The sequence below is a fragment of the Octodon degus genome, unplaced genomic scaffold (assembly GCF_000260255.1).
Source record: "Octodon degus isolate 3935 unplaced genomic scaffold, OctDeg1.0 scaffold00005, whole genome shotgun sequence".
NCBI classification, from domain to species: Eukaryota; Metazoa; Chordata; class Mammalia; order Rodentia; family Octodontidae; genus Octodon; species Octodon degus.
In genome coordinates this window covers 28,780,431-28,807,241 of record NW_004524581.1, presented here as the reverse complement: position 1 = coordinate 28,807,241, position 26,811 = coordinate 28,780,431, and the positions used below count along the sequence as shown (strand labels likewise).

The 26,811-nt window shown below is 48.7% G+C and overlaps 1 protein-coding gene across 4 annotated transcripts in view; it reads left to right on the top strand.

Moving 5' to 3' along the window:
• The window catches only part of Mapk14 (mitogen-activated protein kinase 14), a 72,283-nt gene extending 49,799 nt beyond the window's left edge, over positions 1–22,484 (top strand). The window contains exons 8-13 of one of the 4 annotated variants that reach the window (XR_002822057.1): positions 220–291; positions 8,411–8,490; positions 14,183–14,261; positions 18,073–18,246; positions 18,597–18,677; positions 19,200–21,903. Coding sequence is in view for 3 of the 4 variants with exons in the window: in XM_023720448.1 (XP_023576216.1) it covers positions 220–291; positions 8,411–8,490; positions 14,183–14,261; positions 18,073–18,246; positions 19,200–19,267 (473 nt within the window). In the remaining variant the exon portion in view is untranslated. Of the gene's footprint in view, positions 1–219; positions 292–8,410; positions 8,491–12,924; positions 13,005–14,182; positions 14,262–18,072; positions 18,247–18,596; positions 18,678–19,199; positions 21,904–22,285 lie in introns of those variants that run through there. The other 3 variants (XM_023720448.1, XM_004624192.3, XM_004624193.2) reach the window with 3 other exon arrangements.
• Positions 22,485–26,811: the final 4,327 nt, after the last annotated feature.

Genomic DNA, 26,811 nt, shown 5'->3' with positions numbered 1-26,811 from the left:
AAAGGTCTTAATAAACTTATTTATTTCTACAAAAGTGAGTAAGATGTTGAACATGAGATGTCTTAACTGTTGAGTATTTTGCCCCTAGTCATGGTGTCATTTGTCACGAGTACGGTGATATTGATGGTACGATATTGATGGTGCATGCACTTTTACTTCATTTACGTATTTTTTCTTGTGTTCTTGCTCCGTTCCTTTACTCCCCTTTAATTTTGCCAGTGGACATCTGGTCAGTGGGATGCATAATGGCCGAGCTGTTGACCGGAAGGACGTTGTTTCCTGGTACAGACCGTATCCTTTCAAAAGTTTCGGGTCCTCGTTTCTTCTGTGTTGCAGGGTCCACGGCTGTGCGCTGCCTCGACTTCCCTATGGGGAAGGCTCTCCATTTCTTGCTTTTACGGCCCAGATATTCACTGTGTCCGTGCTGTGCTGAATCGCTTACCTTGCCAACGAAAGCCTTCAGTTTATTTCTGAGTTGGAAAAACTTATCACAGGCTGAACACCCCTTCTGTCAACCTGGCAGTGCGTGTCCCTTGTCACAGTAGCCTTCCCACGCAGTTCAGAGACCCAAGCGCACTCGTGGAGAGGAGTTCTAGATCCCAGCGACAGGTCAAGTCTGTACAAACCCTGCTGAGCGCAGATAGCTGCCCGTAAATCCAGGCTGTCTGGCTGTTCCGTGTGGTTCACGTCCCTGGAATGACCTGCCTGTGACTTTTGTCATGCTTATTGTTTGACAACAAATAGTAAAAGCAAGAAGTGAGAAGGTCATCCTGCCGTATGCCTTTGTTTCCCAACATGGCTTTGTCTGAATATGGATTGCATCCAAACGCCATTGACTCTAGTCTGGTTTCCAGCTTTTCTCCTCTGCCATGTGCGCGTGGCTTGGTTGAGTCCTGATGTCACAAAATGTGATTTGTTGGGACTCTCAGAAGTTCCCTATGGGGAAAAGGTGTAGGGAGAGAAAATGTTAAAAATGTATGTCCAGCGCTGGTGGAGGGGCTTGTGTGAGGTTCGGCTGCCTGGTCCTCAGGTGCTTGGGGGTAAGCTTTTAGAAACACTGCATCTGCCTCTCTCCTGTTGCTCGTGAAGCTCTCTCTGCAAGCTGTGTAGCCGCTCTGCTAGGCAAACCCACTTGGTTTCAAAGACACGACGTCAGCGTACTTGCGTATAGTGTGGGGTGTACTTCTGCGACTGTGTGCGGTCCCTCACTTTCCTGTGCTTTTCAGCTGTCTTTCTATTGGAGACAGCGTACTTTCCCCCAGGCACTGAGAAAGCTCTGTTCCTCAGGTAAAGCTGTTCATTCTCTCAGAGCGTTCCTGGTTCAGCTTCCCTCTGTGTAGTTCACTTTATTGTTTCCTGCCCTGGATTGTAATTTTATTTAACACCTAGTATTTCTCCCCATCCTTTGTTTCATTCATTTTATATCTGCCTCTTAAAACTTGGTGTGTATGTTGCTGTTTTGGTTGAGAGAATTAGGGAAGAATCCTGCTTCCTCTGGGTTTGTCCTCTGCAGCAGATGCTGTCCTGTCCTGTCCTCTGTCCCCTTGTTCCCTTCCTCCTAGTGCTGTGCATTCCTCCAGGTCCCACTTGGCTAGCCACTGCCACGCTTGCCTGTCTTGCTGACACTGAGGGCAGAGGTGGACAGCGTAGCCCTGGTCAGGGACCCGTGCCCCGGAGTCAGACTTGCTACCTTTGGAGCCTGGGGTTTTTCCTCCAGTTGGTGGCTCTGAGCAGGTGTTCTAACCCCTGCCTCTCAGTTTCCGTTAACGAGAAAACAACGATAACAGAACGAGACTCAGACGGTGGCTGTGAGAACTGAGTGAGATAGTATCTGGAAAACATTTAGACCAAAAGCTTCCCAGAAATGCTGGCCATCCTCTTCCCTACTGGTCTTGAGAACAGTTTTTTCTGCTCCACTCGCATTATTGTTGACCCATTAATGATTAATGAAAAGCAAAATTCTGTGACAGGTGGCACAGGATGGATCTCCTTGGCAAGTTGGCAGTAGGAAGTTTTCAAAGCACAGTGGTTCTTGTGCCTTTATGGCCCGGTCTCCCTGTTGTCATGAGCCTTTTAGAATGCTTTCTTTCTTTCTTTTTTTTTTTTTTTTTTTTTTTTTGTGCAGAACTGGGGATTGAACTCAGACCCTTGCGCTTGCCAGGGAAGTGCTTATTCCACTGAGCCATCTCCCTGGCCCTTAAAATGCTTTCAATCCGTAAAAAATGTTTCCTTCTCAGAAAGTGGAAGATCACAAGTTCAAGGCCACCCAAAGTGACTTAGCAAGACCCTGTCTCAAAATAAAAAAATAAAGAGGTCTGGCAGGAGGGCGCTTAGCAGTAGCACATGTGGCCAGCATGCCTGGGGCTGTGGCTCAACCCCTAGGACAACAAAAAAGGACCATATACAAAGAATAGCCTTTTGTGCTTCCTGCATTTTCTTCTATGAGATTAAGGTCAACAAGCTAGCATTTAAGATTTTTAATAAGGGATTCGTTTTGAGTTCATGTAATGAATTCTGATTTTAATAATTCAGTGTGACTTTCTGCTCTGCGCAGCTCTCTTCTCAGGTGCCTGGCCTCCTGGACTGTAGAAACGCAGAGGAAAGGCTTTGTGTGCATAGGGTGATTAACCTTCCTCTTGTCGGCCGCCATCTGTGCAGATAGAGCGCTGGTTGCCTGACAGGAGAGAAGGGAGGTTTCCCAGCAGCCCTCTTGCCCGCAGAGCATGGCGTTTATGTTCCAGCACGGTGGCTTTTAACCCTCACTGTGCGGCAGAATCGCTTTGGGGAGATGTAAAAATCTCCGGCTGCCTGAACAAGAAGACTCCCCTGTAGGTAGGGTGGGGACCTCGGTGTACTGATGAAGTCTCCAGGTGACTGTGGTGTACAGCAAGATGGAGAACAACCAGAAGGCTTTTGGAGACAGGGTCTTGCTGTGTAGCCCAGGCTGGCCTTGAACTCGCTTATACAGCCCAGACTGGCCTCAAACTTGTGGTGATCCTCCCGGTTCAGCCTCAAGAGTTCTGGGATTACAGGCATGCACCCCACACCCAACTGGAGTTTAATTCATTTGAATTCAGCTTTTTTTTTTTTTTTTTTTTTTTCAGAACCGGGGATTGAACTCAGGTCCTTGCGCTTGCCAGGGAAGCGCTTATTATTCTACTGAGCCATCTCCCCAGCCCTGAATTCAGCTTTAATCTTGGCTGATCCTGAAAAGTTACTTTAGCAGTCTTTCATCTTTCTAGAGTACCAGGAGAATGAAGAAATTTCTTTCTAGTGTTTTGCTGTTCTGGTTTCCAGAGCTGCCTTGCTCCAAGCCTTGGGAGCCTGTGCTGGCCCCACACCTTCTCCTCTGGCTCGAAAGGCATACAGCTACACTATTTATGATTTTCAAATGCAGCTCATTGCTGAGGCAGCCTCCAGAGGGTGCTTTTTGTGGAAGGCTTTCCAGTTTCCTACCTGCTAGCACTTGGTGGTATTGCAAATGTTTTATAACTGTTGTCCAATGTGGTATTTTATAGCCTCTGGCCTGTGTGGCTGCTGAGGTATGACTAGCGTAACTTAGAAACAGAATTGAAAATGTTTTTGTCATAAAGTATATATAAAACATAAAGTTTACCACTTTTGCAAATTTTTTCATAGTGTGGTAAAATACTCGTGATGTGAAAGTTACCATTTGTAACCACTTTTAAGTTTGTAATCCAGTCATGTTAATTACATTCCCAGTGTTGAATAACCCACAAGCACCATTAGGCTTGGGCCTTTGCAGAACCCTTCCATGTGGCTCAATACTGGAAGTGTTGTTCTGGGGAGAGCAGGGCCGTCCCGCCTAGACCGGCTGCCCCTCCTGCCCAGCGGCCCAGCAGACAGAGGCGGGAGGGAAGGAGGCAGTGGATGGGCTGCCTCTGAGGTGTTGGGCTAACTTACTTCGATGCCATGGACCTGGACATGAGTCAGAAAATGTTGTCACAGATTCTTGACCCCACAGCATACACAAGAAAGAAAATTTCTTGGGGCTGAGGAAATGGCTCAGTAGAGTAAGTGCCTTCCTGGCAAGCGCAAAGGCCTGAGTTCAATCCCTGGTTGTGCCAAAGAAAAAAGAAAATGAGATTCGCAGCCCCGCTAGTGTGCCAGATGCAGTGTTTCTCCCAGAGAGCACAGCCTTGGCTTGTAAATTGGCTCTTTAATTCTCCTATTACGCATTTCTGCTTTTGATCTTTCCCACATGAGCTAATGAAGTGTCCCAGGCACATCACAAGATACAGACGGTCTAATGAAGGCCTGGTCCACTCTGCCTAGATGACGAGATGAAACGTGAGCCTCTTGTCTCCTCTGCCGTGGCTGTTGGTTGTTGCTTTCACACATGCTTGTTCTAAAAAGAGCAGTTTCCCTGTAGACGCTGTCTATCTTACCTTTCCTACAGGCAAGTATCTTAATGTTGAGAAAGAAAAAATACTTCATTTGATTTATTTACTTAATTTCTTCTCTAACTTGAGCATCTGCCCACAAAATACTAGAATTCTCAGGTTTGTCAACAAACTTGGGCGACGGTAAGAAGCTTTTTATGTGTGACAATGAAAATGACTATTTTAACAACCCAGAACAGAAGGGAATAGGATGGATTTCTTTCCAGCCCTCGGTGTCTGTCGCCAGGATGGCTTCCTGCTGTTTCAGACACCAGCAGAAAAGCTGCTGCCCGTGAGCAGGCAGGCCCTGCCATCGCCAGCTACCCACCTGGCTGGCCTGTGGGGATCTTCAAGAACTTTTAGAGCACTTCAGAGTGACGGGAATAGCCCTCTTTCACTTTGCTCTACTACTTCTCATTTTTTCCCCTTATCTATTCATCCTGACTACCATTTGCTTGTGTTACAAAAAGGTTGATCTAAAAAGTAATCTCAGACCTGATTTGTTGTGCTTTTCTTCATTGCTTTTAGAAAGGCCCTGGAAATTTATGGTTTTAAAATTTAGCCAGCCATGGTGGTACACACCTGTAATCCTGGCACTTGGGAGGCTGAGGCAGGAGGAAGCCTGTGATCCAAGACCAGCCTGGGCTACAGAGTGAGTTTAAGGTCAGCCTGAGATTGTAGAGGACGGGGGATGTAGCTCAGCAGTAGAAACACTGGCCTGGCAATCATGAAGTCCTGAGTTCAATTCCCAGTACTTCCCCACCAAAAAGAGAAGTTGTGATTACAATAAAAATGCATTTTAAACTAACAGAAATATCCTCTACCAAAGGAAGAAAGGGGTGAGCCCTTGCAGGGGACAGCTTGCTGCAGAATCGCTGTGCCGCACTGTAGTAAATTTGGCTTGGCTTGGCTTGGGTTGCTCCAGTCTTCGGGGGCTTTGTGGGCTTTCAGCGAGCGCGTGGTGATGTCTGCCGAGCTTGGCACACTTTCACATCTCCACGCAGGTGCTCTTAGCTGCTCAGTAGATTTTTCTTTCATTCTGTCTGTGTCCTAAGCTTGTAAATGTTGGCTGTCTTTGTCCGTGGCCCATACACGCTCACAGCGCTGTAATTGTGTGCTCTTTATGGTATAGTCATTTGAGAATAGGGTGTCTAGAAGTTCTTGAAGCCTGAAATTACACGAAGCAACTTTTCCAGGCTCCTTTTTGGTCTGTAGACTTTTCATAGAATATGGTTGCTCTGGGTCTCCAGGGCCAGGTGGTGGTGTAGGAGAAGTTGAAAAGCGTGTTGCAGCGAGTCTTTTCTCAGCCAGGGCTCAGCTGCCCGTTCCCGGGAGGGCCCTGAGGGTGGGGTAGCAGCGGCTCTCCAGAGGCTGAGGGGACAGAGTGGAAAGTGACTTACAGGATTTGCGTAGCGCAGAGTGATTAAAAACTCCTGGAATGGAGCCATTTTTGAAAATAAAGAATTAATTCAAACTCAAGAAATTCAGGAAGCCTCCACAGCAGAGTTCTTGTTTAGCTTGGATCTTGCGGGTTCATAGGAAGGGAAAAGGCTAGGCACTGAGGGGCAGCGGATGGTATTCTTGTTCGCAGCACACATCTGCAAGAGCTGGGAAACGCAGAGGTGCCAGGGTGTTCTGTGTGTGCATCCCAATGTGGGAGGCAGAGGCTCGGTCGGACAAGAAGCTGCACGTCAGATCTGGGCCTGAGGAGGCGAGGCTGAGGAACTGGGGTTTGATTGTGCAGGGTAAGATTGGCTTTGTACTGGTAGCTAGACATAGGAAGATCTAGGCCGCCACCTCCCTGAGGTACGGGGAGCCCCTGTCACCGGTGGGAGCGGTGCATTCTCCAGGCAGGGGGGGATGACGCGAGGCAGCTGAGAAGCCCATGGGTCAAGGAGGTTCTGTCATCCTCGGGGCTGGGTTAAAACTTGAGTTTCCTCTTCAAGTAGTCACAGAGAAGACTGGAAAACAACGGCAATTTCATCAGTTTTATTGGAGGGCTCATTTGATGCCTACATTGTCAGACCACCTTTTGGAAAACTAAAGCGGTCTGGACTTTCCCGTAGGAAACAGAGGTACCTTCCTCCTTACAGCTTCTGGAGACTCTGAGGGAACCACGTTGTTGTGAATTGAGTAATTTTACATATGCTTTTTGGTATCAGAGATCAAACTCTGGACCTTGCACTTGCCAGGCAGGTTGCCCTGAGCTATCGCCCTGCCCCTAAATTGAGTTATTGTAAACAGACAAAGAAGACCCTTGACTGATAATGGATTTGAACGTTAGAGTACAACAAAATCCATCTTACTCCAGTCCTACTCTGTCCCCATGAATGTATGCTTAAAAAAGTGTATCTTGTCCTTGTCTTGAATGAATTTTTACCCTTCAGAACACACTGATTTTTGCAGAAGACTTTTTTCAACTCTTCTTACTTTCGAAGTCACTTGCATGAGTGGACGTGCTTCTGCTGTGTCTTTGTTTTCCGCAGGACACAGTTCAGGTCCGGTGTGGCGTTTGCACACCTTCTCGTAAAGGGCCAGAAGGAACTATGTCAGGCTCTCGGAACCGGAGGTTTCTGTTGTAACCCTGCGGGGTGTGTTGTGAAAGCTGCTGTGCACAGCAGTGTGTAAGTGAGCGGGCGTGGCTGTGTCCCAGTACAGTGGTGCAGATAAAACAGGCAGCACGCTGGTGTTAACTGACTGCTGTCGAGAATTTTCTTCCATTTCACGTAGATTTCATTTCTGAAAAACAAAGTAAGGCAAGATGCCAGTCATCTCATTGCATAAGTAATTCTTGTAGCGTGGGCAGCTATGGCTTGCAGAGGCCATTGTTTTTCAGTTGCGTCATCTCGCTTTTATACATATAATCATAAACAAAAAAAAGTTTTCCATCCAGTTCTGTGTTCTCGGAGAGTCTGCATGCCCCTGATGAGCCAGAGGTCATGCTAAGCACTTGGATTGGTGGGGACAGGCGGTGGCCCAGCAGTGGATAGAGCTGCAGAGCAGTGGATAGGACAGACAGCACTGAGATGCCATCGGGCTGGTGCCCAGAGAGCAGAGCAGGCCCGGTGTGCTGGGGAGGAGTGAGAGGGAGGCCTCTCAAGGACAGAAGTATCAGCTGGGACCTGAGTTGAGAAGGAGCTGATCGAGTGGTCAGTCTCCCCTCCCCGTGCTCCCCCACAGTATCGTAGATACGGATCAACTATTGGATCTTTTTTCCCCCTTTTTTTGTAATTTTTTTTAAGGCAAGACTCAAAGCATTGAGAACAAATGGAAAACAGTTTTGGTTAGTACATGCACATACATTCGGAGTATGCACGGAAGTGTCGGCCACCGGAAGCTTTCGGGCACTGTGGCTTCCTATCAAGAGCCCCTAGGATGAGTGAAATTCGCCAAGCGTTCTCTGCATTTTATGAGGCGGAAACCTCCCGAGCTCAGCTGCTGTTACGGCCTCCTGCGAGAAGGCGCAGTGCAGAGCGCCCTCTGCCGGCAGATTTCGCTCACCGTGGTCTGCCCGGGATGGGGCAAGCACAGGTGAATGCAGACTGACCACCTCCCTCTCTCCTGTGTTCTGCCGCTTTTCCTCCTCTGGAGCTCTGTGCTTTCCAGCGCTCCCTGCTTGACTTGCTGACGCTTTGGTGAACGGTGAAGAGGTAGGTGAGCGGGCCTGTGGGTTTCTGCCCGCAGCCTCGGCAGCTAAAACCTGGCTGAAGGTGCTTGTCTTTCCTGGTATGCAGAATGACCCCCGGGTGTGTGTGTGCGTGTGTTTGCGCGTGCGGGTGCGTGTGCAGCTGCACTTTGGACCCTTGTACAGGCGGAGCCCGACCTATTGAAGTGACCATCGTCCTGCAGACGCCTTGACTTAGATGATCTGACCATGCTGGCTTGGTTTGGGTTGTTAATTTTCATTCTTGGGATATTTTGTTTGTTTTTGTTTCCTTTTTGTTTGTTATTGTTTGCTTTTTCATTTTTATTTTGTCCCAACATTTTCCTTTATAGTCCACCATTAGATATTGATCAGTTGAAGCTCATTTTAAGACTCGTTGGAACCCCAGGGGCTGAGCTTTTGAAGAAAATCTCCTCAGAGTCTGTGAGTTGATGCTTTGATTGTAATTCTCTGCCCTGTGGGGAGCCTCTGCCACCTGCCTCCCCTCAGTCTGTCCTTTGAGCCTGGCGTGTGCGTGGGCACGTGTCCTGTGTGGTGTTCTCTCTACCTGGGTATGCACTTTGCTCACGGGAGCCTCTCTTGGGCAGGAGTAGCCTAGTGAAAACGAGACTGGAGGTTCCAGATCATTGCAAGAGACTAACGAGAAATCTGTGTCTGTCCTCCAGCCCTGACTTCATCTTTTTTAGAAGTTCCACCCAGGGCCGGGGAGATGGCTTAGTGGAATAAGCGCTTCCCTGGTAAGCGCGCAAGGGCCTGAGTTCAATCCCTGGTTCCACAAAAAAAAAAAAAAAAAAAAAAAAGTTCCACCCACACACGCTTGTTGGTTAGTGTTAGATCTGAGAACGTGAACTGCACACTGTGTTAGTCTAACTTCATCACTAAAAGGTGGGCGTGCATTGTCTACACACTATTGCCCCTTTCCAAAAGTCACTGACTTTTCATTATTTTAGGATTAGACAGCCCATACATCCTATAGAAGGTGTTTGCCCCTGGCCAGGCCTCCAAGCCCCGAAGCCCTCGACCACACAGGAAAACTCCTGCTACCCCGGCCCCACGGGAGTGCAGTGTGGTCACCAGCCTTCCTTGGTGATCCCAGTTCGCTGCACAGCCAGAGAGAGGGCTTTGGAGCTAGTGCCTTCCTGCCCTGCCACAGGGATGCAGACGGGAGCCATGAGAATGTGACTCCGGCTTACTCTGGCTATGGTCTCCTGCTGTGGGTTGTTCACGTGGGCCAGAGACGTGAGAGAAGCCACAAGAGCTCATTTCCCTCTGTCTGCGGCCAAGCAGTTGGACAAAGAGGAAAAAGAGCTGCGGAGCCAAGCTCCAGCTGTGCCTCGTCAGTGCGCCTTCCAGCTGTCTGACAGAGAGGCCCTTTGCCCAGTCAGGACAACCGCTGGGTGGCTTGGGGCAGGTGAGCAGGTGAGTCTGAATGGTCACCATCCCCTACTAGACAGCCTGCATCTCTGAGGAGGACCATGGAGCCCAGAGTGGTCTTTTACTTCCTACTCATCGGTGTGAAGGGGTGTGCTGGCCCTATTTCTTCTTGTTTCGTTTACTTACGAGTGGGCAGCCAGAGCAGCAGAGCTGTAACTTGCCCTAGTCATGCGCTGAGTCACTCAGCAGAGCTGAGTATCCTCCCAGATGTCCTGCCGTCATGATCTAATGACTCTCCTGCGATTGCATGCCCTCTTGAAAGCCATTGTCAGAGTTACTGACCTAAGTCACTCCGAAGAAATGTTTTCTGTTGCTTTCGGAGTTGCAGAAGCTGGATTAGGGTGAGGAAAGAAGATAGGAGAGAAGGTGTTAAGCAGAGCAGGGTATTTTTTGTTTGTGTTTTCTTTTTCTCTTTCTTTCTTTTTTTTTTTTTTTTTTTTTTTTTCCGGAACCGGGGATTGAACTCAGATCCTTGTGTTTGCCAGTCAAGTGCTATCCTACTGAGCCATCTCCCCGGCCCCTCTTTTTCTCTTTCTGTTTTTACTTTTGTTTTGTTTTTTATTTCAGTGCATTGGCTTAGGAAGATTGGCTTTCTCAGGACGTGGGGGCAGAGGGAGGGTTGGGAGGGAGCTCAGCTAGTGAGTGGGGGTGCCAGTGAGACTGAGGTGAGATGGCAGAATCCTTCCTTGTCGGGGAGCAACTCCCAGCCTCAGCTCTCTGTCCTCACTCCCACCCCAGCCACCTGCCTCATAGGTGTGTGCTGTTGTCACCCGCAGCTCTGAAATGCCTAGTGTGGGCAAGTAGTATTTGTCGCTACCTGTTGTTTATTTATAAGGAGGAAACAGCTCTGGGGGCATGACCTTGAAAGTTGTGCAGTGGCGCAGGGCCGTCTGGTGTCCCGACAGCTCTGGTGCAGCGCTGCGTGAAAGGATACCACGTACAGCGGCAGAGCTCACGTGCATCATGCTGTGTCGAGTATGGGGATGCCAAGGAGGGGTGTTTTTCCTCCCTAGTTGTGGTGAGTGGAGAAAAGTAGCTTTTAGTATTCACAAGTGTCTGCAAGGTTCATTTGTTTGTGACACTGTCCAAATATCCATTAGTCTGAAAAGCACATGGTAGTGTGGTATACAGAACAGGGAACTAACAAAGCCAGGTAAATGAGATTGCACAAAGGCTTTTAAAGTTAAGAAAGTCGTTAGTGAAGAAGTCCAGTAGAAAGCCAGCAGCTGTTTTCATAGCCCCCAAAAAGGACCGAGGTCGGCATTTGCGAGGAAAGGCATTTGACAAGCAGTGGGACATTGTGTGCAAGAGAAGGCAGCGTGGGGACAGCTGGGGGTTGCGAGGTCATTTGGATGCCGGAGGCCCGGAGGCTGCTCGCCGTCCTGGCACCTGTACTACGTGAAGGAATAGGAAAGAAGCGAGGGCCTGACTCTCCTGTCTCTAGAAATAGAATCTTCCTGACCTCCTGACAGGAAGGGGATAGAATCACTTATTTGACTAAAGGAGGCAAAATCAGCACATGTAGAGGCCAAGAACTGCTCAGCAGAAAGGGAAAGCCAGCAGGACCCAAACATTTTAAAGCTGGAGCAGTTAACTACACTGGAGATTTATTTGCTTTGTAAACTTGCTCTGGTATTTCTGTTGACATGCAAAGTACTGCTTGGTAAGGAGTTTGTTTAAAGGGAAATAGACACTTTTTTGCAAGAGTGTTAAAGGAACTCTGAAGAGTTTTTGAAAGAGCTCCTTTAGTGATTTGCCCTTTGCTGGTCCAAAATACGTGACGACAAACGCCACTTGAAGGAGAAGAGGTTTACTTTGGCTCCTGATTTTAGAGGGCCTAGTCCGTGGTTGCTTGGCTGCAAGGCAGAAACGGCCTGGCAGAGAAAAGCTGCTCAGCGGCTGGCAGCCAGGAAGTGGAGAGAGCTAGTGACTGACCCACCGGCGGAGCAGGAGCCGTTCCAGGCCTTGGCCCCACTGGCCCGAGGTGGGCACCCGCTCCTGCGAGCATTCGGCTCTGACCTCATTCACAGATTCACCTATTGAGGAGTGCGGTCTCCCCATGAGCCAGTCTTCCTCCAGACCCCACCTCTGGATACTGACGACTTGGGGAAGACACTTTGAAACATAAGAAACCACCCCCTTTTGAGTTTGCTGGGCTCTGTCTCAGGGCTTACAGAGCAGGAGAGACAGTGGAGCACATGGCTGCAGCTTCATCCCCAGGCAGCCTGGGACATGTAGGGAGCGCCATCAAGGACGAGCCAGAGTGGAAAGGTGACTGGGGAAACCACGAAGACGTGAACTGCTTGGGCCGTGGTGTGTAGGGAAGGTAATGCTTCAGCCGAAGGAGGGAACTGTTGACAAGAAAGAGAATACAGGGGCTGGGGAGATGGCTCAGTAGAATAAGCGTTTCACTGGCAAGTGCAAGGGCCTGAGTTCAATCCCCGGTTCTGCAAAAAAAAAAAGAAAGAAAGAAAGAAAAAGAATACAACAGGGGATTATTAAATTATGTTGAAGATTTTTTAAATATTTCTTTCAGTACAAATGCATGATAAACGAACAGTTCTGTAGGGTGGGGGTGTTATGGTAATATATTGACTCAGTAAAAAGAATTTCGAGGGCAACTTGCTTCCCTGCTGGCACAGAAGAAAAACTTCATAGTTCTGCCCTTGCAAGATAATCTCAGGATGTTTGGTGCTCTTTGCCCCAGCTCTTAGTTAAGTGACCTGTTCACTGTGAGATAGCGAAGCGACCATCGGGCATGCGCTCTGCTGCTGGTGGCTGTGTCGTGCCATCAGCTGGGCCGTTGCCCTTGGCCTCTAGCCCACCCACCCGCCTCTTTCTCAGCTGCCATTCTATGTTCGTGGCACATGTCTGACCCGCGCTCTGCTGATGTCTCCGCATGGCATTGCCTCTCGACCCCCACTCCCACTTGCGTCTTGATTTGGAGAGCGGGTTCCTTGCAGAACCTGTGCCACAGAAATTTAATGTCTTCCGGAATGGATCTGTTGGATATTTTATTTTGTCCAAAGCTGAGTCCAAGTCCTTTATATTCACCCTTCAGGCGAACCAGTTTTGGCCACCAGAACTTGAAAACAGTTCTCTGGCTGGCATCCTGGATCAAAGAACTATGTGTTTGCAGGGATCCTAAAACATTTAACAGTAAAATGATACTAAAACCAAAGGAAACTAATTTTTCTTATCCGCATGACCACTCACTGGTTACGTGGCTACTAACGCCTGCCCCTCACCAAAGCATGCCGTCATGTGCAGCCTTGAGCTCTGACCTGGGCTGGGGGGGGGAGAGTAGAGCTTTTATTCTGTTTGGGGGTAGCTTTTTGATCTTTTTTTTTTTTTTTTTTAATTTGAATTGAAAGTTATTTTCTGCACCGTATGTTTAACAACGCCCTTGACCAGGCATCTAAGATATTAACCAGCTTCAGCAGATTATGCGTCTGACGGGGACACCCCCTGCTTATCTCATTAACAGAATGCCAAGCCATGAGGTGAGCGCCAACAGACGGGCTGCACGGGGCGGCTAACTCAGATGGCCGCGTCTCGTGTCCTTGCCTCTGTCTAACCACAGTGTGGAGCATCCCTGAATGCTTGCATGTGCCCGGGGGGCTACGACAGTGACCACCTCCGTGCTGTGGCAGGCCATTGACGTGGGGGATAAAGTGTCGTCCTCTGTGTGAGACTGCAAATATAGCATCAGCCTGTAAGCAGCAAGCGCTGCTCCTTGGACGTCGTGGCTTTGGAGGGAATGCTTGTCCCTCCCAGGGCTGAGCCTGTGGTCACCGGTGTGCTCATCTGACCGGGGTGGAGTTCACCGGAGGGGATGAGCATGCTTCCCTTTTTTATTGTAATGCCAAAAACGATTTTTCATTAAAAGGAAAATAAAACACCCAATACTACTGGGTGTAGTATATTTAAAAGCAGAGACATAAATAATACAGAGTCTTTATGAAAACACTTAGGCAGGGCTAGGCGCTTTCTCTCCCAATCCTAGTTTCAGGATCAGAGGTGACTGGGACACCTCTTTTGAAGGTACCCTTAATATTTATGACAGACGAGCGTAGTGGCTATCACAGAGGCCCTTTCCAGCAACTTGGTCTCTGTAAGACTTCTGCTGTACCTCAGCAGTCTTTGCATTTAACCTTATTTCCATGATTGCTGTTCTCTGGGTTAAAAGGTCTTCCGACTTCTCTGTCTCCTTCCTCTTATCTATGTGCTTGAGTAGAAAGGATTGCCGCCACGTGTCTGTCCTGCTCCGTTCTTGACTGCATTTGGGTACAACTGCTCTCCCACTTTATAGCTCTTTAAAAAAAAAAAAAAAAAAAGATGGCAGCTGAGGATTCCTCCCAAAGGGCTACTTCTTAGATATCTTGACCAACCGATGCTTTTAAATACCTGGTTCTATAATCAGAAAGCTATTGAACTTAATTGGTTAGCAGTCTCATTTATGTAAACTATAACTGTGAGAGACTGCAGGGATAAAGATGCTGGTCCTAAATACAGGAGTCAGGTTGGCAGTAAGAGAAAAGTCTCCCGTGGAGAAATAAGATGGTCACTGACATGGGGGTGATAAGGGGACTTTGTCATTTTTCTCTGTTCTCCATAGACTCCAGCCTCTGAAGACAGTAACACTTAAACCGTGTCATTCTGAAAACTCTTGTTTTTATAGGCAAGAAACTATATTCAGTCATTGACCCAGATGCCGAAGATGAACTTTGCAAACGTATTTATTGGTGCCAATCCCCTGGGTAAGTTGACTGCCTGTCCTCGTTTTGTGGCATTAAATTGGCTGTGACTACAACAGGGATTTGAAGATGATTTTCCTTTTGACCAAATAGGGCACCATTATTTAAATGTTGGAATGTGGTAATTAATGGCATTTATTATCTGTGTGTGTAGTGTTGGGGGTGTTTTTAAAGCCGAGTGACAAGTGTACAATATGATCACAGGATTTGGTGGGGAAATAGGCTGATATGGTAAAGAAAAGGGAAAATAACAGGGAAATTGGGAGAAAAGACTAGGAAAGCCCGGAGAAAGAGGTTCAGAAGGTGGGCTGTGAGTCGTGCAACTGCTGTGGATTTACAGTGTCCCGAGCAGAGGGAAGCAGGCACCAAAGCACCGGTGGGTGTTCAGCGGCTCCCCACAGAGCTCCCACATGCACCGCTCTGCCGGCAGCTGTGTGGATGCGGCAGGTCCTGTCATTGTCACCCTCACAGTGACGCGCTTTCCTGCTCTTCTTCCCTCAGAGGCTAAGCCATCTTCCTTTTGCACAGAATTTCCCACCTCAGACCTAAAGGCACGGCTGTCCCCGTCACCTCCACGGTCCCTGGCCAGGGGAATTTACAGAAGAGCTGGTCGTTCCTTGGGGCAGGGCTCCAGTGGCGCACTCCGCTGAGGCTCAGAGGCCCCGGCTGTAGAGGGCTGGTGGGCAGTGAGGCAGGCCCAGAAGGATCAGGCGGGACCCTACCCGGGTCCTCTCCACTTCAGCTTAAGTGTGAGCTTCAGAGGGCTGGTGGCCAGAGTGACCTCCTGAAAAGCTGGGTAAAGGCTGAGGTAGTTTTAGCTCTTCAAGAGCTTTATCCGCAAGGACTATGAAGAGACTGGGTGTTGCTGTGAGAATTTGTGCTCTGGGCAGCGGTAGGTGAATCTGCACCAGCCTTGAGGACGCACCATGTGGCAGATCCTAGCTGGGTCACACTCACGTCCCTGGCAGGTCCACAGGCCCCTCAGAGGTGCAGAGGCTTCTGCAGGAACTGATTTCAGGTTGCCCCTGCCCTGGGCTGCGCGCTCGGGGCTCTGTGTGGCTTGCGTGCTGTGCCCAAGGGCCGCCTTGGAGATCCCAGCCCTGGCCCTAGACATGGCACTGCCTGCTGACTCCGCAGTCACAGGCTCGTGAAGACCTATACTCCTTTCTGGGGGGGTGGGAGATGTGTGTTCCTGCGGCTCGTGGAGGACACCTACTTGGCTGTGTCCCATGCTCTGGAACCATTCACGTTTCACACTGACAAGAACTCAGTACACCCAGCAGTAGAGACTGCTAACACGTGGAGCAGACACTTTGGTCTCAGTCCAGATGGGCCTGGCAGTCCACTGCCAAGTGGTGATGTCCCAGCGTGTCCGGGTTGACAGCCAGAGCTCAACGTACTGGCCACCAGCTTGAGCCCAGCAGCAGCGCTCCAGTGACAGAAATGTTAGGAGTGTGTGTCAGTCACCAGCTTCCATTTACTGTTACCTTCAAAACTTGAATTAAAACTCCAGTGTCCCTTTGATATTGATGTGTGTTGACATCTGTCAAGATCATTGCAAAGTCCCTTCCTCACCTCTCACCTCAGGCCCATCACATAAGAGACGTTCATTCATAAGCCAAACAGATGAAAGGTGTGTTTTTCCTGGAAGAGAGTATCTGTCCCGCAGTTTTCCCAGTGTGCTGAGGTGTAAACTTAGGAACTTCAGTCAACATGTTGGTTGATCATGTTTCTTTTTTTTTTTTTTTTTTTCTTTCTTTTTTTTGTCTGTAGATGGGTTCTTGCTGTGTAATTCAGGCTGTTGTTGAGCCTGTATATGTGACCCAAGCTGGCCTCAGACTCGCTCCTGCCTCAGCCCCCAAGTGCTGAGGTGGCAGGCGTGTGTCACTATGCCTGGCCTGCTTGTTTCTGATTCCCCAGAACTCGGGTGTCTCCCGTGGGTCACGCTGGAATTCAGCTTGCTCTTCAGCAGGCTTCCTCTTCCCATGTACCTCATCCCTCACACCTTAACGATGTGGCAGGCAGTGTCCCTCCTCTAAGCACGGCCCCACCAGAAGATGGGACTGGAAAACTGCCATTTCTGTAATTCCCACCAAAACTGTTGCTTTTGGGAAGGAAAATCAGTGGTGCTAAAAGTCCCAATTGAAAGAAGCTGGTATTCAGCTGGTGCCAAGATAGCCCCAGGTTATTTGCTTGCAACAAAAGGAAAAACATGTTGGGGCTGGGGAGCTAGCTCAGGGGTTTAGCTCCTGCCTGCCTGCCTGGCAAGTGTGAGGTCAAGCTCAAGTCTTGGTACCAGGAAAAAACCCCTCTTAACCCACTGGTCACATTTAGCACCTTAACAGGGAGACAAATGGCTATAACACACCGTGAAGGACGTGTGTCATCCTGATGTGTTCGTGCCAGAATTACCCCAGCTGATTCTTACCTCACTCGGGAAATCCGGGATAGAGGAACGCAGAGGTGTACGCAGATACGTGATGAACAGAGAGGCAACCAGAATGTCAGGCTGACGCTCGTGTCCGGCCTGGGAGACTTAGGCCCTGCCTCAAAATAAAATTTAAAAAATTTAAAAGGACTAGGGACCCAGTTTAGTGCAGAGGCCCTAGGCTCAATCCCCGGAATGGGGGTAAAAGTCAGCACATGCGGTAGTGCCTATCTGTAATCCCAGCACTCTGGGAGGCTAAGGCAGGAGAGTTGCAGATTCAAACCCAGTTGCACGATTTAGCGGTTTAGTGAAACCCTGTCTCAAAAAGGGGGAGGGGTAGGTTGTTGCTATTATAATGCAAAAGCCCTGGATTCGAAACAGCCAGACAATTCTTAACGAAGAGTTTTTTTCCAGACAACTGGAATATCTTTTCAGGTCAAAATCACGAAAAAGCATATTAAAGATTATTCAAGATTGAGGCTAAAGAAACCAAATCAAATGTGTGGCGTTTGAAGATACAAGTTGTAACAGACAAGTTGGACATACTTAGAAAAATTTTAACTGAACAGAATTTTAAATGATATTTGGCAATTGTTTGGCAAGTGTACTAAAAATATTGTGATTGTATGGAAAGATGTCTTTGTGCTAAAGTATTTAGAGTATAAAGTGACATATTTTATAATATTATTTTAAAACAGTTCAAAAATACATATAAATATAAAATGTTTGGTCAAGTTCTCATAATGAAGTTTTTAGAAGTAAAATTTTGTTTTATCCCAACACAGCATCTCCTGTACATCCCTGTGGAAAAAAATTTTCTTTTGTTCCTTGACTGAAGATCTATTCAATGAATGTTTATTTATCCTTATAGTAGTAATTAGCCAGTGGAAGAGAACCAGGAAAAAAAAAATTCCTAGATTATTGGATTACTTCAGCTGTTGGTTTACATTTTGATTCAGCTATAGTGGTAGCAGTTTGATATTCTACAGAAAGTTTGTTCAAACAGAATCCTAGTGTTTTAGTTTTTATTTTCAGTTCTTTAATAATCAACATATTCTTGGAGTGCCAGTGGCACAGTCAGTTAGTACACAGTACTTAAACCATATATATATATTTTTAATACTCGTCCTGGAGATTGAAATTAGGGCCTTGTACATGCCAGTGCTTGGTAGGATCACAAGCACGGTGCCCAGCTATTTTCTTAAAAAAATATATAAACCACCCACATGCACACACGAAGTGGGGCAGGGTTAATATATCCTAGAGCAGAGGTTTTAGAGAATTCTTGGGCACAAAGGGTCAGAACTGTACATTATTACTATAGCATTATTTTTTGTAACGTGTTAAAACCTGTCCATTTTTCCTTCTGACCCGCCTTGCCGATAGCTGTTGACCTGCTGGAGAAGATGCTTGTGTTGGATTCGGATAAGAGAATCACAGCGGCCCAAGCCCTGGCACACGCCTACTTTGCTCAGTACCACGATCCCGATGATGAGCCAGTGGCTGATCCCTACGATCAATCCTTTGAAAGCAGGGACCTCCTCATAGATGAATGGAAAAGTAAGTCCTAAGGGCATTGTTAACATGCACCTTGAGAACTCCTCTTTAAAAATTTTTTCTAGCCGGGTATGGAGGCATACACCCATGATCCCGCACTCGGGAGGCTGAGGCAGGATGATTGCCTTGAGTTAGAGGCCAGCCTGGGCTACATAGTGAGTTCAAGGCTAGCCTGCATGGCATAGTGAGACCCTGTCTCAAAAATAAAAATAAAAGGAAAGGAAACCTTGTCTGTGTGAACCACTAACCAAACCCAGTAGAAAAATATCAAGTGGTTCCGACCAGCTCACTAACACTGCAGTTGGGGTGTTGTAGGCTGAGTATGCTCCTCTAATGGAATCTGTCTGTTATAGATGACGACTCTCTGGACCTTTGAGATGCTTATGTGTGGTCTGATTTTGTGCACAGCCCTTCACATCCGCTAGAGCTTTCAGGTTCTCTGGAGTTTTTGCATTTGCAACACCTGTCTGAGATAAGTAGTGAGTAGGGCATTTTATAGTTTTACAGTTGATAGAATTGAGGCGAGGAGAGTTTGTATTTTATCTGTTACTTTAGACCTAGTCAGGAATGTAGTCAGGAACAGAATCTACATCTCCCATGCCCGATCTCGTGTTCTTTCCTTAAAACGCAAGTGCAGAACTTAAATCCCCAGAGCCAGGACTCCCTTGGCCTCCGCCTCGAGTGCTCCATTATCCTTGAGCACTTTGTCCAGAGAGCTGTAAAGAGGAGGCACTCAGTGGTAAGGAAAATGAGAAAAAGGGGGTTGTTTACATGGATCCTCAAACCTCTGTGTAGTCCTGTGTCCCACGTGGGCGTTACACAGTGGCAACGTGGTGGTCCCTCGAGGCAGCCCTTCACAGCACTAGCCTGGCCAGGAGGAGCGTGAGCTTAGCAGTCAGAGTGCGGCCAGCAGAGAGTCTGAACTCTGACATGTGATTTTCCTTCCTGACTTCCAGGCCTGACCTACGATGAAGTCATCAGCTTTGTGCCACCACCCCTTGACCAAGAAGAGATGGAGTCCTGAGCGCCTGGTCTGTGTCCTGTCGAGCCCACCTCACTGTGAGGGGAAGGCCTTTTCATGGGAACTCTCCAAATCTCATTCAAGTGCCTCTTGTTGCAAAGATTTCCTCCATGGTGGAAGGGGTGCGTGTGTGTGCACGCGCAGCATGCGTGTGTGTGTGTGTGTGTGTGTGTGCATGTGCATGTCTGTCTTCGTGGAAGGATAGGAGCATACCGAGAGCAGTTGTGATCCCAGTGACATTACATGGCGTTACGGATGCTCACAGCAGCCTCTCCTGACTCGGGCAGACAAGAGCTGCCATCTTGTTAGGAATGTGTCACATGCGAAGGAAAATCTCTCAAAGGCCCCCACCCCAGTTACGCTTTTGCCGCTCAGGCCTCTCCCGGGGGCCTGTACCTGGGATTCTGTCCCCTGTGAAGGAAAGCCTCGTTGCCTTTCTGGTGTTGGCTGCACACCACAGTGCACAGTGAGGGCGCCCACTTTCCGGCCACTTCAGGTCTGCAGAGGTTCCCCCAGCCATGTGTTCAGCCGAGAGGACCAGCCGGCTTCTGTGCTCGAGCCAGTGATGGACTTGCTCAGTGTGGTTCTCAGAACTTGACGGATGTTTGAAATATCCTGTAAATATGTCTGTGCCTTAAGAGGAGAGAAGTCAGTGTAGCCAGCTCCAAGACTGCAGCTGCTGAGCACTGAGCCAGGCAAGTAGCAGGGCCATTGGGTGGCCACTGTGAGCCAGAAGTCGCTGAGCCGGAAGTCACCCGACAGCCTTTAGAGGTGGCCATGTCTGCGCATGCGTGGATGTGCATCCTTTGCCAACTGTTGCCGCGGAGGGCTCCTGAGTATTGCCCTTGGAATGCACGTACACGCACAGGCTCCTGCTGTCAGTGTGCACTCCCTGCGCTGTCTACTCCTACACCGTGAGGCTGTGTGCTGCACGCCTTTCTGTTTGACCACGCGCAGCTGCCGTCCTTTTCTCCCCAGGGTCCCCTAGGTTAAGCGAGCCTGCCTGGGAGGGTTTCTCCAGTCGATCCAGCCCCATGTCACCTCAGCTGGTGCTGGGGGGAAGGGAACTCTGCCTCTCCAGCCCCTGCACTGTTGTCGAACACATTTGATGTTCCAGGTGCTGTTGATGTGAAAAAGGAGGGCTGCCTAGATGGGTGGCGTTTTCATTCTTGTCATTGAATTTTTCAGCAAACTTTCTGGGGAGCTATCATGAAGATCGGGGCTTTGCCCAGAGAGATTCCAAACTCTGGGAAGTAAGGTGTTATCCTCACTCCCAGTGCTAAGAAATGATGAAAATTAAAGTGGAAAAGTAAAAGCTTGTGAGGTCAGAAGTTCCTTTTGCTATCTTCCTCGGAATAAGGGTTTTTTGAGAAAGTCGCAGCGTGTCTTTTCCACTTCTCCATGTCTTGTCCACCCCTCTATGGAAAGGGTCTTCTTGGCAGCTTAACATTGATTTTTGGTTTTTTGATCTTGGTTTGGGAAGAAAAAAAATTTTCTACGTCACAGGTATGTTTTGACTGTGTGATTCCTTTTGACAAGAAGAAAAGGCAAATTTACTATTTTGTATGTTCACCTTTGTAAAAATGAAATGTGCTCGGGTGGAGAAGAATTGCTTTCATGACTTTCTGAACTTCATGCATTTTGTGCTACATGAGGGCTCATATATTTAAATTTTTGTGTTAATAAAAAAGTGCAAAGCCAATGCCAGAGCTGGCTGTGTGACAGATCGTATACTTAGGCCAAGGCATCACCATTCTCTATTGTGCGCTCCAGAGGGACAGGGTTAGGACCTGAGCCCGAAGGCTGAGGGTACACCCCCTCACCTGGGACCCTGTCCCTTGAGGGACAGCAGCCGTGATCCTCCCCAGACTCGGCCAGGTGACGTCAGCAGCCATGCGCAGCGTGAGTGCTGGTGTGACTGCCTGTCGGGATCCCGACCTGAATGTCCTTCTAGAAAGGTCTCTGCACATGGCCAAGGACACAGTAGGAAGTCGTTGGCCCTGGGAGCCTGGACTCTGAGCTGGAGCCAAGGAAGAGCGCCTTGGATTCCGAGCAGGAGCTCCTTTCTCCTGATTCTCTGATAGGGAATGACAGGGGCGGCGGGAAACTGATATTTTATTTGTATTAATGAACCAGGCTGTAATCAGTTACGCCATATAGGATGTCAGACAATACCACTGTTTAAAATAAAGCCTATTTTTCAAATTCAGTGAGTCCCTCAAATTTGTTATTTTTTTTTCTTGATTGTTTTAATTTAACCCACAATATGGCACTGTATCAGTATTTTCCAACTGTGACCTGGCAAATTCTACTATTCCTAAAATTTAGAAAACATGTATAGAGCTTTTAGCTATGTGTTTTTGGTGAGTACAGTCTGGGCCTTTGAAGCAGCTGAGTAAAGCAGAAAACAGACAAGCCAGGTATTAAGAAGCAGGGTTCCTACACTTGGCTATGAGCGGGGCCCAGGCAGGGTTAGACATGGCCCACCACCTGTCTTTGTGGAGCCTGCTGAAAAAGAATTTTTACATTTTTCAATGGTTGAAAGATTGAAAAGGAAGAGTATTTTTTGTAGCATGTGAAAAATAATGTAACATTAAAATCTTAGTGTCCATCAATAAAGTTTTATTAGAACTTAATTATACTCACTTGTTTACATACCGTCTGTGTGGCTGTGTGTGGCTGCTCTTGTAACCCAACCATGGAAGTGAGCAGGTGAGACAGTGTGGGCGTAGGAGACAGAGCTGCTCTGCAGCTCTGTAGAACAAGGCCTACGTTCCTTTCAGCTTGGCCATCCAAAGACCATCTGTAAGCCATGTGTTCTGGTTTTAAATTGCCACTGAGAAGGGTAGTGGGTGCACATCAGTGCATACTGCTTGCAGGGCTTTAAGCAAAAGTATTTGGTGACCTTGTCATGTCTTCATGGGCCTTGAAAATGCTCCTCAGAGCTACAGGATTGCACCTCTTCTGGCTGAGCTCTTGGGCCCGGGCTGCTGTGCTATGAAGATCCTCTCTGTCCCACAGATGACACCCACCAGTGCCTGGAGGATACTGAGAGCTTGCAGCTGGGTGTTTTGTCCTGGGCTGCACGGCCCTGGCGCTTTCATCTGGGAGTAGCAGCCGAGATCAAAGGCAAACCAGCCACAGGCCCTGTTCCTGTCCCTGTGGCATTCTCTGGAGCTGAAGACTAAAGCAAGAGCACCGGAACTACTACGCCCTTCAGCACTTCTCTTCCCTCCCCGCTTACTCTATTGAACTCAGGACCTTTTGTTTTTGTTTTTGTTTTTATTTTGACAGAGCCTTGTTAAATTGCTCAGGCTGGCCTTGATCCTCCCCCCCCCCCCACCAGGGATTGAACTCAGGACCCTGTGCTTGCCAGGCCTTGAATTTAATGATCCTCCTGCCTTGGCTTTCCAAATAGCTGGGAATGGCATCTGTCACCCCTCCCAACTCCCGGCGACTTCTCTGGAGGGTGAGAAAAAAGAGCCTGGCACAGTACCAGAGAAGCAGTAGCTTCAGTGACGGGCCTGGTAGGGAGCTTTTGCCCTTGAATACCAGAGCTGGGAGATGGCAGCCAAGAGGAGCTCACACCAAGAAAAGCTCTCCTATGGCGAACCTACTTGGAACGGGCCCAGAATGTCGTTCTATACAGTGGGATGAGGGGGTAAAAGAAATCAGACTGGAGCTGGTCTATTTTTTGAGGCAGGACTTCCTAAGTGGCCAAGTTACGCAGGCTGGGCTTCAACCGATCCTCCTGCCTAGGCCCCCAAGAGTGCTAGGATGTCAGATGTATACCACTGTCCACCTGATTGTGTTGTCCAGTTAATTGTGACTTTTACCATGAAAACAAAGTTATTAAAGCATGTTCGTAATTTTAAATAAGCATTATGAATAAAGAGTGATTCAAATGTTTTTAAAAGTGAAATTAAGTTTTTGTTTTTTCAACATAACTATGGAGGAACTTTCGCAAAACATTGACATTTTATTCTTTTTTGTTGTTGTTGTTTTGGGGTTTTTTTTTTCATCCCTTTTCTATATGGCCTCAATCTCTTGCTGCCCGTTTTATCATTTATGTAAGTGCCACTCCTCAGGCGGGTGTGGCAGACGTACTTGAGACATACTCCAGCACTTGAGGGGCTGAGGCAGGATGATCGCCACAAGTTGGAGACCAGCATAGCTTCATATTTCAAAAGCAGCCTGCATTGTGTATTGAGACCCTGTCTCAAAAAAAAAAAAAAAAAATCCAGGTATAATTTCCATATGATGATAGTGATTGTTCATGTATATATAAAATGTACCAATAAAATTTTAAAAATCAGTACAATAAAATAAAATATAAAAAAGACCCTGGGTTCAACTGCCAGTACCACCACCTTCAGAAAGAAAGCCTCCTCATATGCCCCTTTGCCTATGAACTTTGCTTGAGATTAGAGCAATTTTCTGACTTTTTGATCAGCCTCATGCAATCCGCCATCACTTGCAAGGCTTTTGATTGCTGCAGTTGATCTACACTGTATCATTTGTTGATGTTTACAAAGACCAGCAAAAGATGGCTCCAAAGGGCAGATGCGTGCCGGACTCAGAGGCTTCCGAAGTGAGGTGAAGACTCCTCGAGACGTCAGCTCTTCAGTGAAGGTGTGTGCACTGCAACTTTTGCTTCTCTGCACTTGGGTCGGTTGCTGCGAGGACTTGGTTCATGAATATGCAATTATTAATCAAAGACCCCTTTATAATTCTGATGTCTTGATAGCATTATATCATTTGAATCCACCATTTACACTTTGAGAGCTACATACGTGTGCACAGAGGAGAAGGTGGAAGGTGCTCTGTGCTAACCATGGGTCTCCCACTTGTGTATGGGTGGGGACCTGCTGGGTTAAAACGGTCTGCATGTCCAGCCGGGGGCCATGGACAGACGATGCAGGAGGAAAAAAAGATAAACTGTGATGTACAAGGCCCTTTCCTGCGAAATGCTTGGGGTTAGAAGTGTTTGGGATTTAGCAATACCCATGTGGACTGTGCTGTTAGAAATCCTTCCTCCCCAAAGTGGAAACCCAAGCCTTCTCAGACAGGAAAGCACTTGGGGTTTTCAGGGGAGGGGTGCCCCACCTGTGTATAGCTAGGAAAAACCTAGAAGGACACAAAATCATTAGCAGCCATCTCCAGGAAGTGGGACTGTGGGCTCCAACATTTGGGGTCATTTCTGTAATCGTTCCCTGTTTTTAATTTATGACTAACTTTGTTCTAATTGGAAAAACTTTATCCAGTGAGAAAGATTTTTGAAATCTGTGGCCCAGGTACCATCTCCAATTTCCATGCTGCATGGACAAGAGTCCACCTTTTCAGAGCAGGAGAGTACTTGCCGGAAATGGGTTGTCCCTGACCTCCCAGCCTCTGGCAAGCAGAGCCCGCTCGGTCTCCCCTCCCAGCCAGGCGGGCTCAGTCCACCCCAGGGCTCAAGTACCATGGCGCAGCTGGCGTGTCGGCCACCTCACTTGCTGTGGCCTTTCTGTTTGCTGTAGATGTCAGGCAGCATCTTGGCCTCTGCCTTGGTGCTGTAACCACAGTGCCGCATTCTTAGTGGCCATCAGTGTCCCTAGGTGTTGCCACATGTTTCGCACTCAGGAAAATCACCCCCAGTTGTGAACTAGTAATTTAAAGCTCCCTCCTGCACAGAGCCCAAGCTCTTTTCTTAAAAATACACCCAAGAATTAATGCTCCTCGTAAGCTGTGGTCGCTTCGGGGAGTGGCTTGCTCTCTCAGAAGTGAAGAACAGGTCTGGAGGGGCTAGTTAAAAACTGGTACATCTTTTGTAGTGAAAAAAAAGGATGGGGTGAAACGGTTCAGAAGAAAACGGGAAGTTTCCAGGATGTGACCACGGCGTGGTGTGCTGTGGCCACTCACGCTCCTCTCTTGTGCTCACTTGGTGGCCCTGGGACCACGGCTGTCCCATGGGGTGACTTGGGTGAGTTGGCTCTGCATCCAGCTGGGAGGACGGGATGGCCCGGTGCAGTGGGTGGAAGCCAGCAGGCTGCCTCCTAGCAGCACGATCTCTGAGCAGGTTGCTCTGTCTCAAGCCTCGGGTTGTAAGGATCGGGTGAGTGAAGGCGAGCGGGGCCGGTGGCGCACAGCAAGCGCTCAGTACATTCTCGAGTAGCGCTGGTGTCCCTGTTCGCTGCTGTCTGGTCCACATTGCCTAGCATAGTGCCTGGCGCGCAGTTGGCACTCAGTCTTTATCAGCCGAGCCAGTGGCTGTCTCTCGGCTGTTTTGCTTTGTTTTATTTTTGAGACAGGGCGGTGTTTTATTTTTAACCCAGGCTGGCCTTGAACTCGCAGCGATCCTCCTGCTTCAGCCACAGCGCTGGGATTGCAGGTGTGCGCTGCCCAGCTGACTTTCGGTGCTTAGTCATCAGCAGATCATCTTGTCCTCTGCTTCCTGACTTCACAGTCAGCTGTCTTCAGAAACAAAGACCATTTAAGAAACCGAGAGCACTGTGTACTGATTTTTGCCCTGAGGAGCAAGGCTGCCTGGAAGTTCTTTGAGAAGAGGCAAGGGTCAGGAAAGGACCTGGTGCCCACGATCTGGAGTTCCGTTTCCCATCCGCCTGCCACTCTAAGATGAAAATATCCAAGGGAAAAGTTGGACACCCAGGGAAACCATCACAGGAACCTGCACCCTCGTTCACCTACTCCACAAACCTGCTAGGTTCCTTCCACGCATCAGGCACTGGAGAGAAGGGAGAGAATAAAAGAGACACAGGCGCCCTTGTGGGGCTGGGAGCACCTGTGTGGGGACCATTGCTGGGCTAGGTCGCCTCTGACCACGGATGACACTGGCTGGCAGGCGGTGGGTGGGGCGTGGGAGCCGGGCCACAAGTCCTGGGTTCTGCCCAGACCTGCCCGGCTGGCTCTGCCACCTGTTTCCGGTGTGAGCTACTGTCATTGCCTGCCGTCCTGATGCAAAGACCTGGTCCCGCTGGGCCATTGCTCAGGCGTGACAGACCTGCCTGCAGGGCCTGCACAGAGCTGGGTGCCCACGGCTCTGTCTAGTGAGACAGAGGCCATGACCCCGGATAATGGCAGGTGGCAGTGCTTGCTTGGGGACAGTCCCCATTCCAAGGCAAATGGCCCACTCAGTGCTCAACTGGGAAACCTCCTGCCACCCTGGTTGCCTCCCTCTCGTCCCGGCCGGTGTGGTGGCATTTCCAAGACTTGGACAGAGCTTGAAGGTGGCAAAGCACTCAGCACATCTCTCCAACTATCTTAGTGGCATAAGTAAAACAGGTTCATTGTTGAGAAGAAACCTTGGTGTCACTGGGTGCCATCTGTTGCCCCCTTCTCTGCCACCCGGACACAGTAGCGAGCAGCTGGCAGGCTGGTGTGAGTCCTAGAGAACGTCCTGGGGCTGTAAAGACCCACAGCATACAGATGGAAGTGCGAGGCGCAGCCCCCGAAGCTCACCCCCAGCCCCAGTATTCTCCTGCAGGCACAAATACCTCCAGGTAGAGGCAGAGAAGGTTTTCAAAGCAGGCTGCAAAACTCCGAAACTG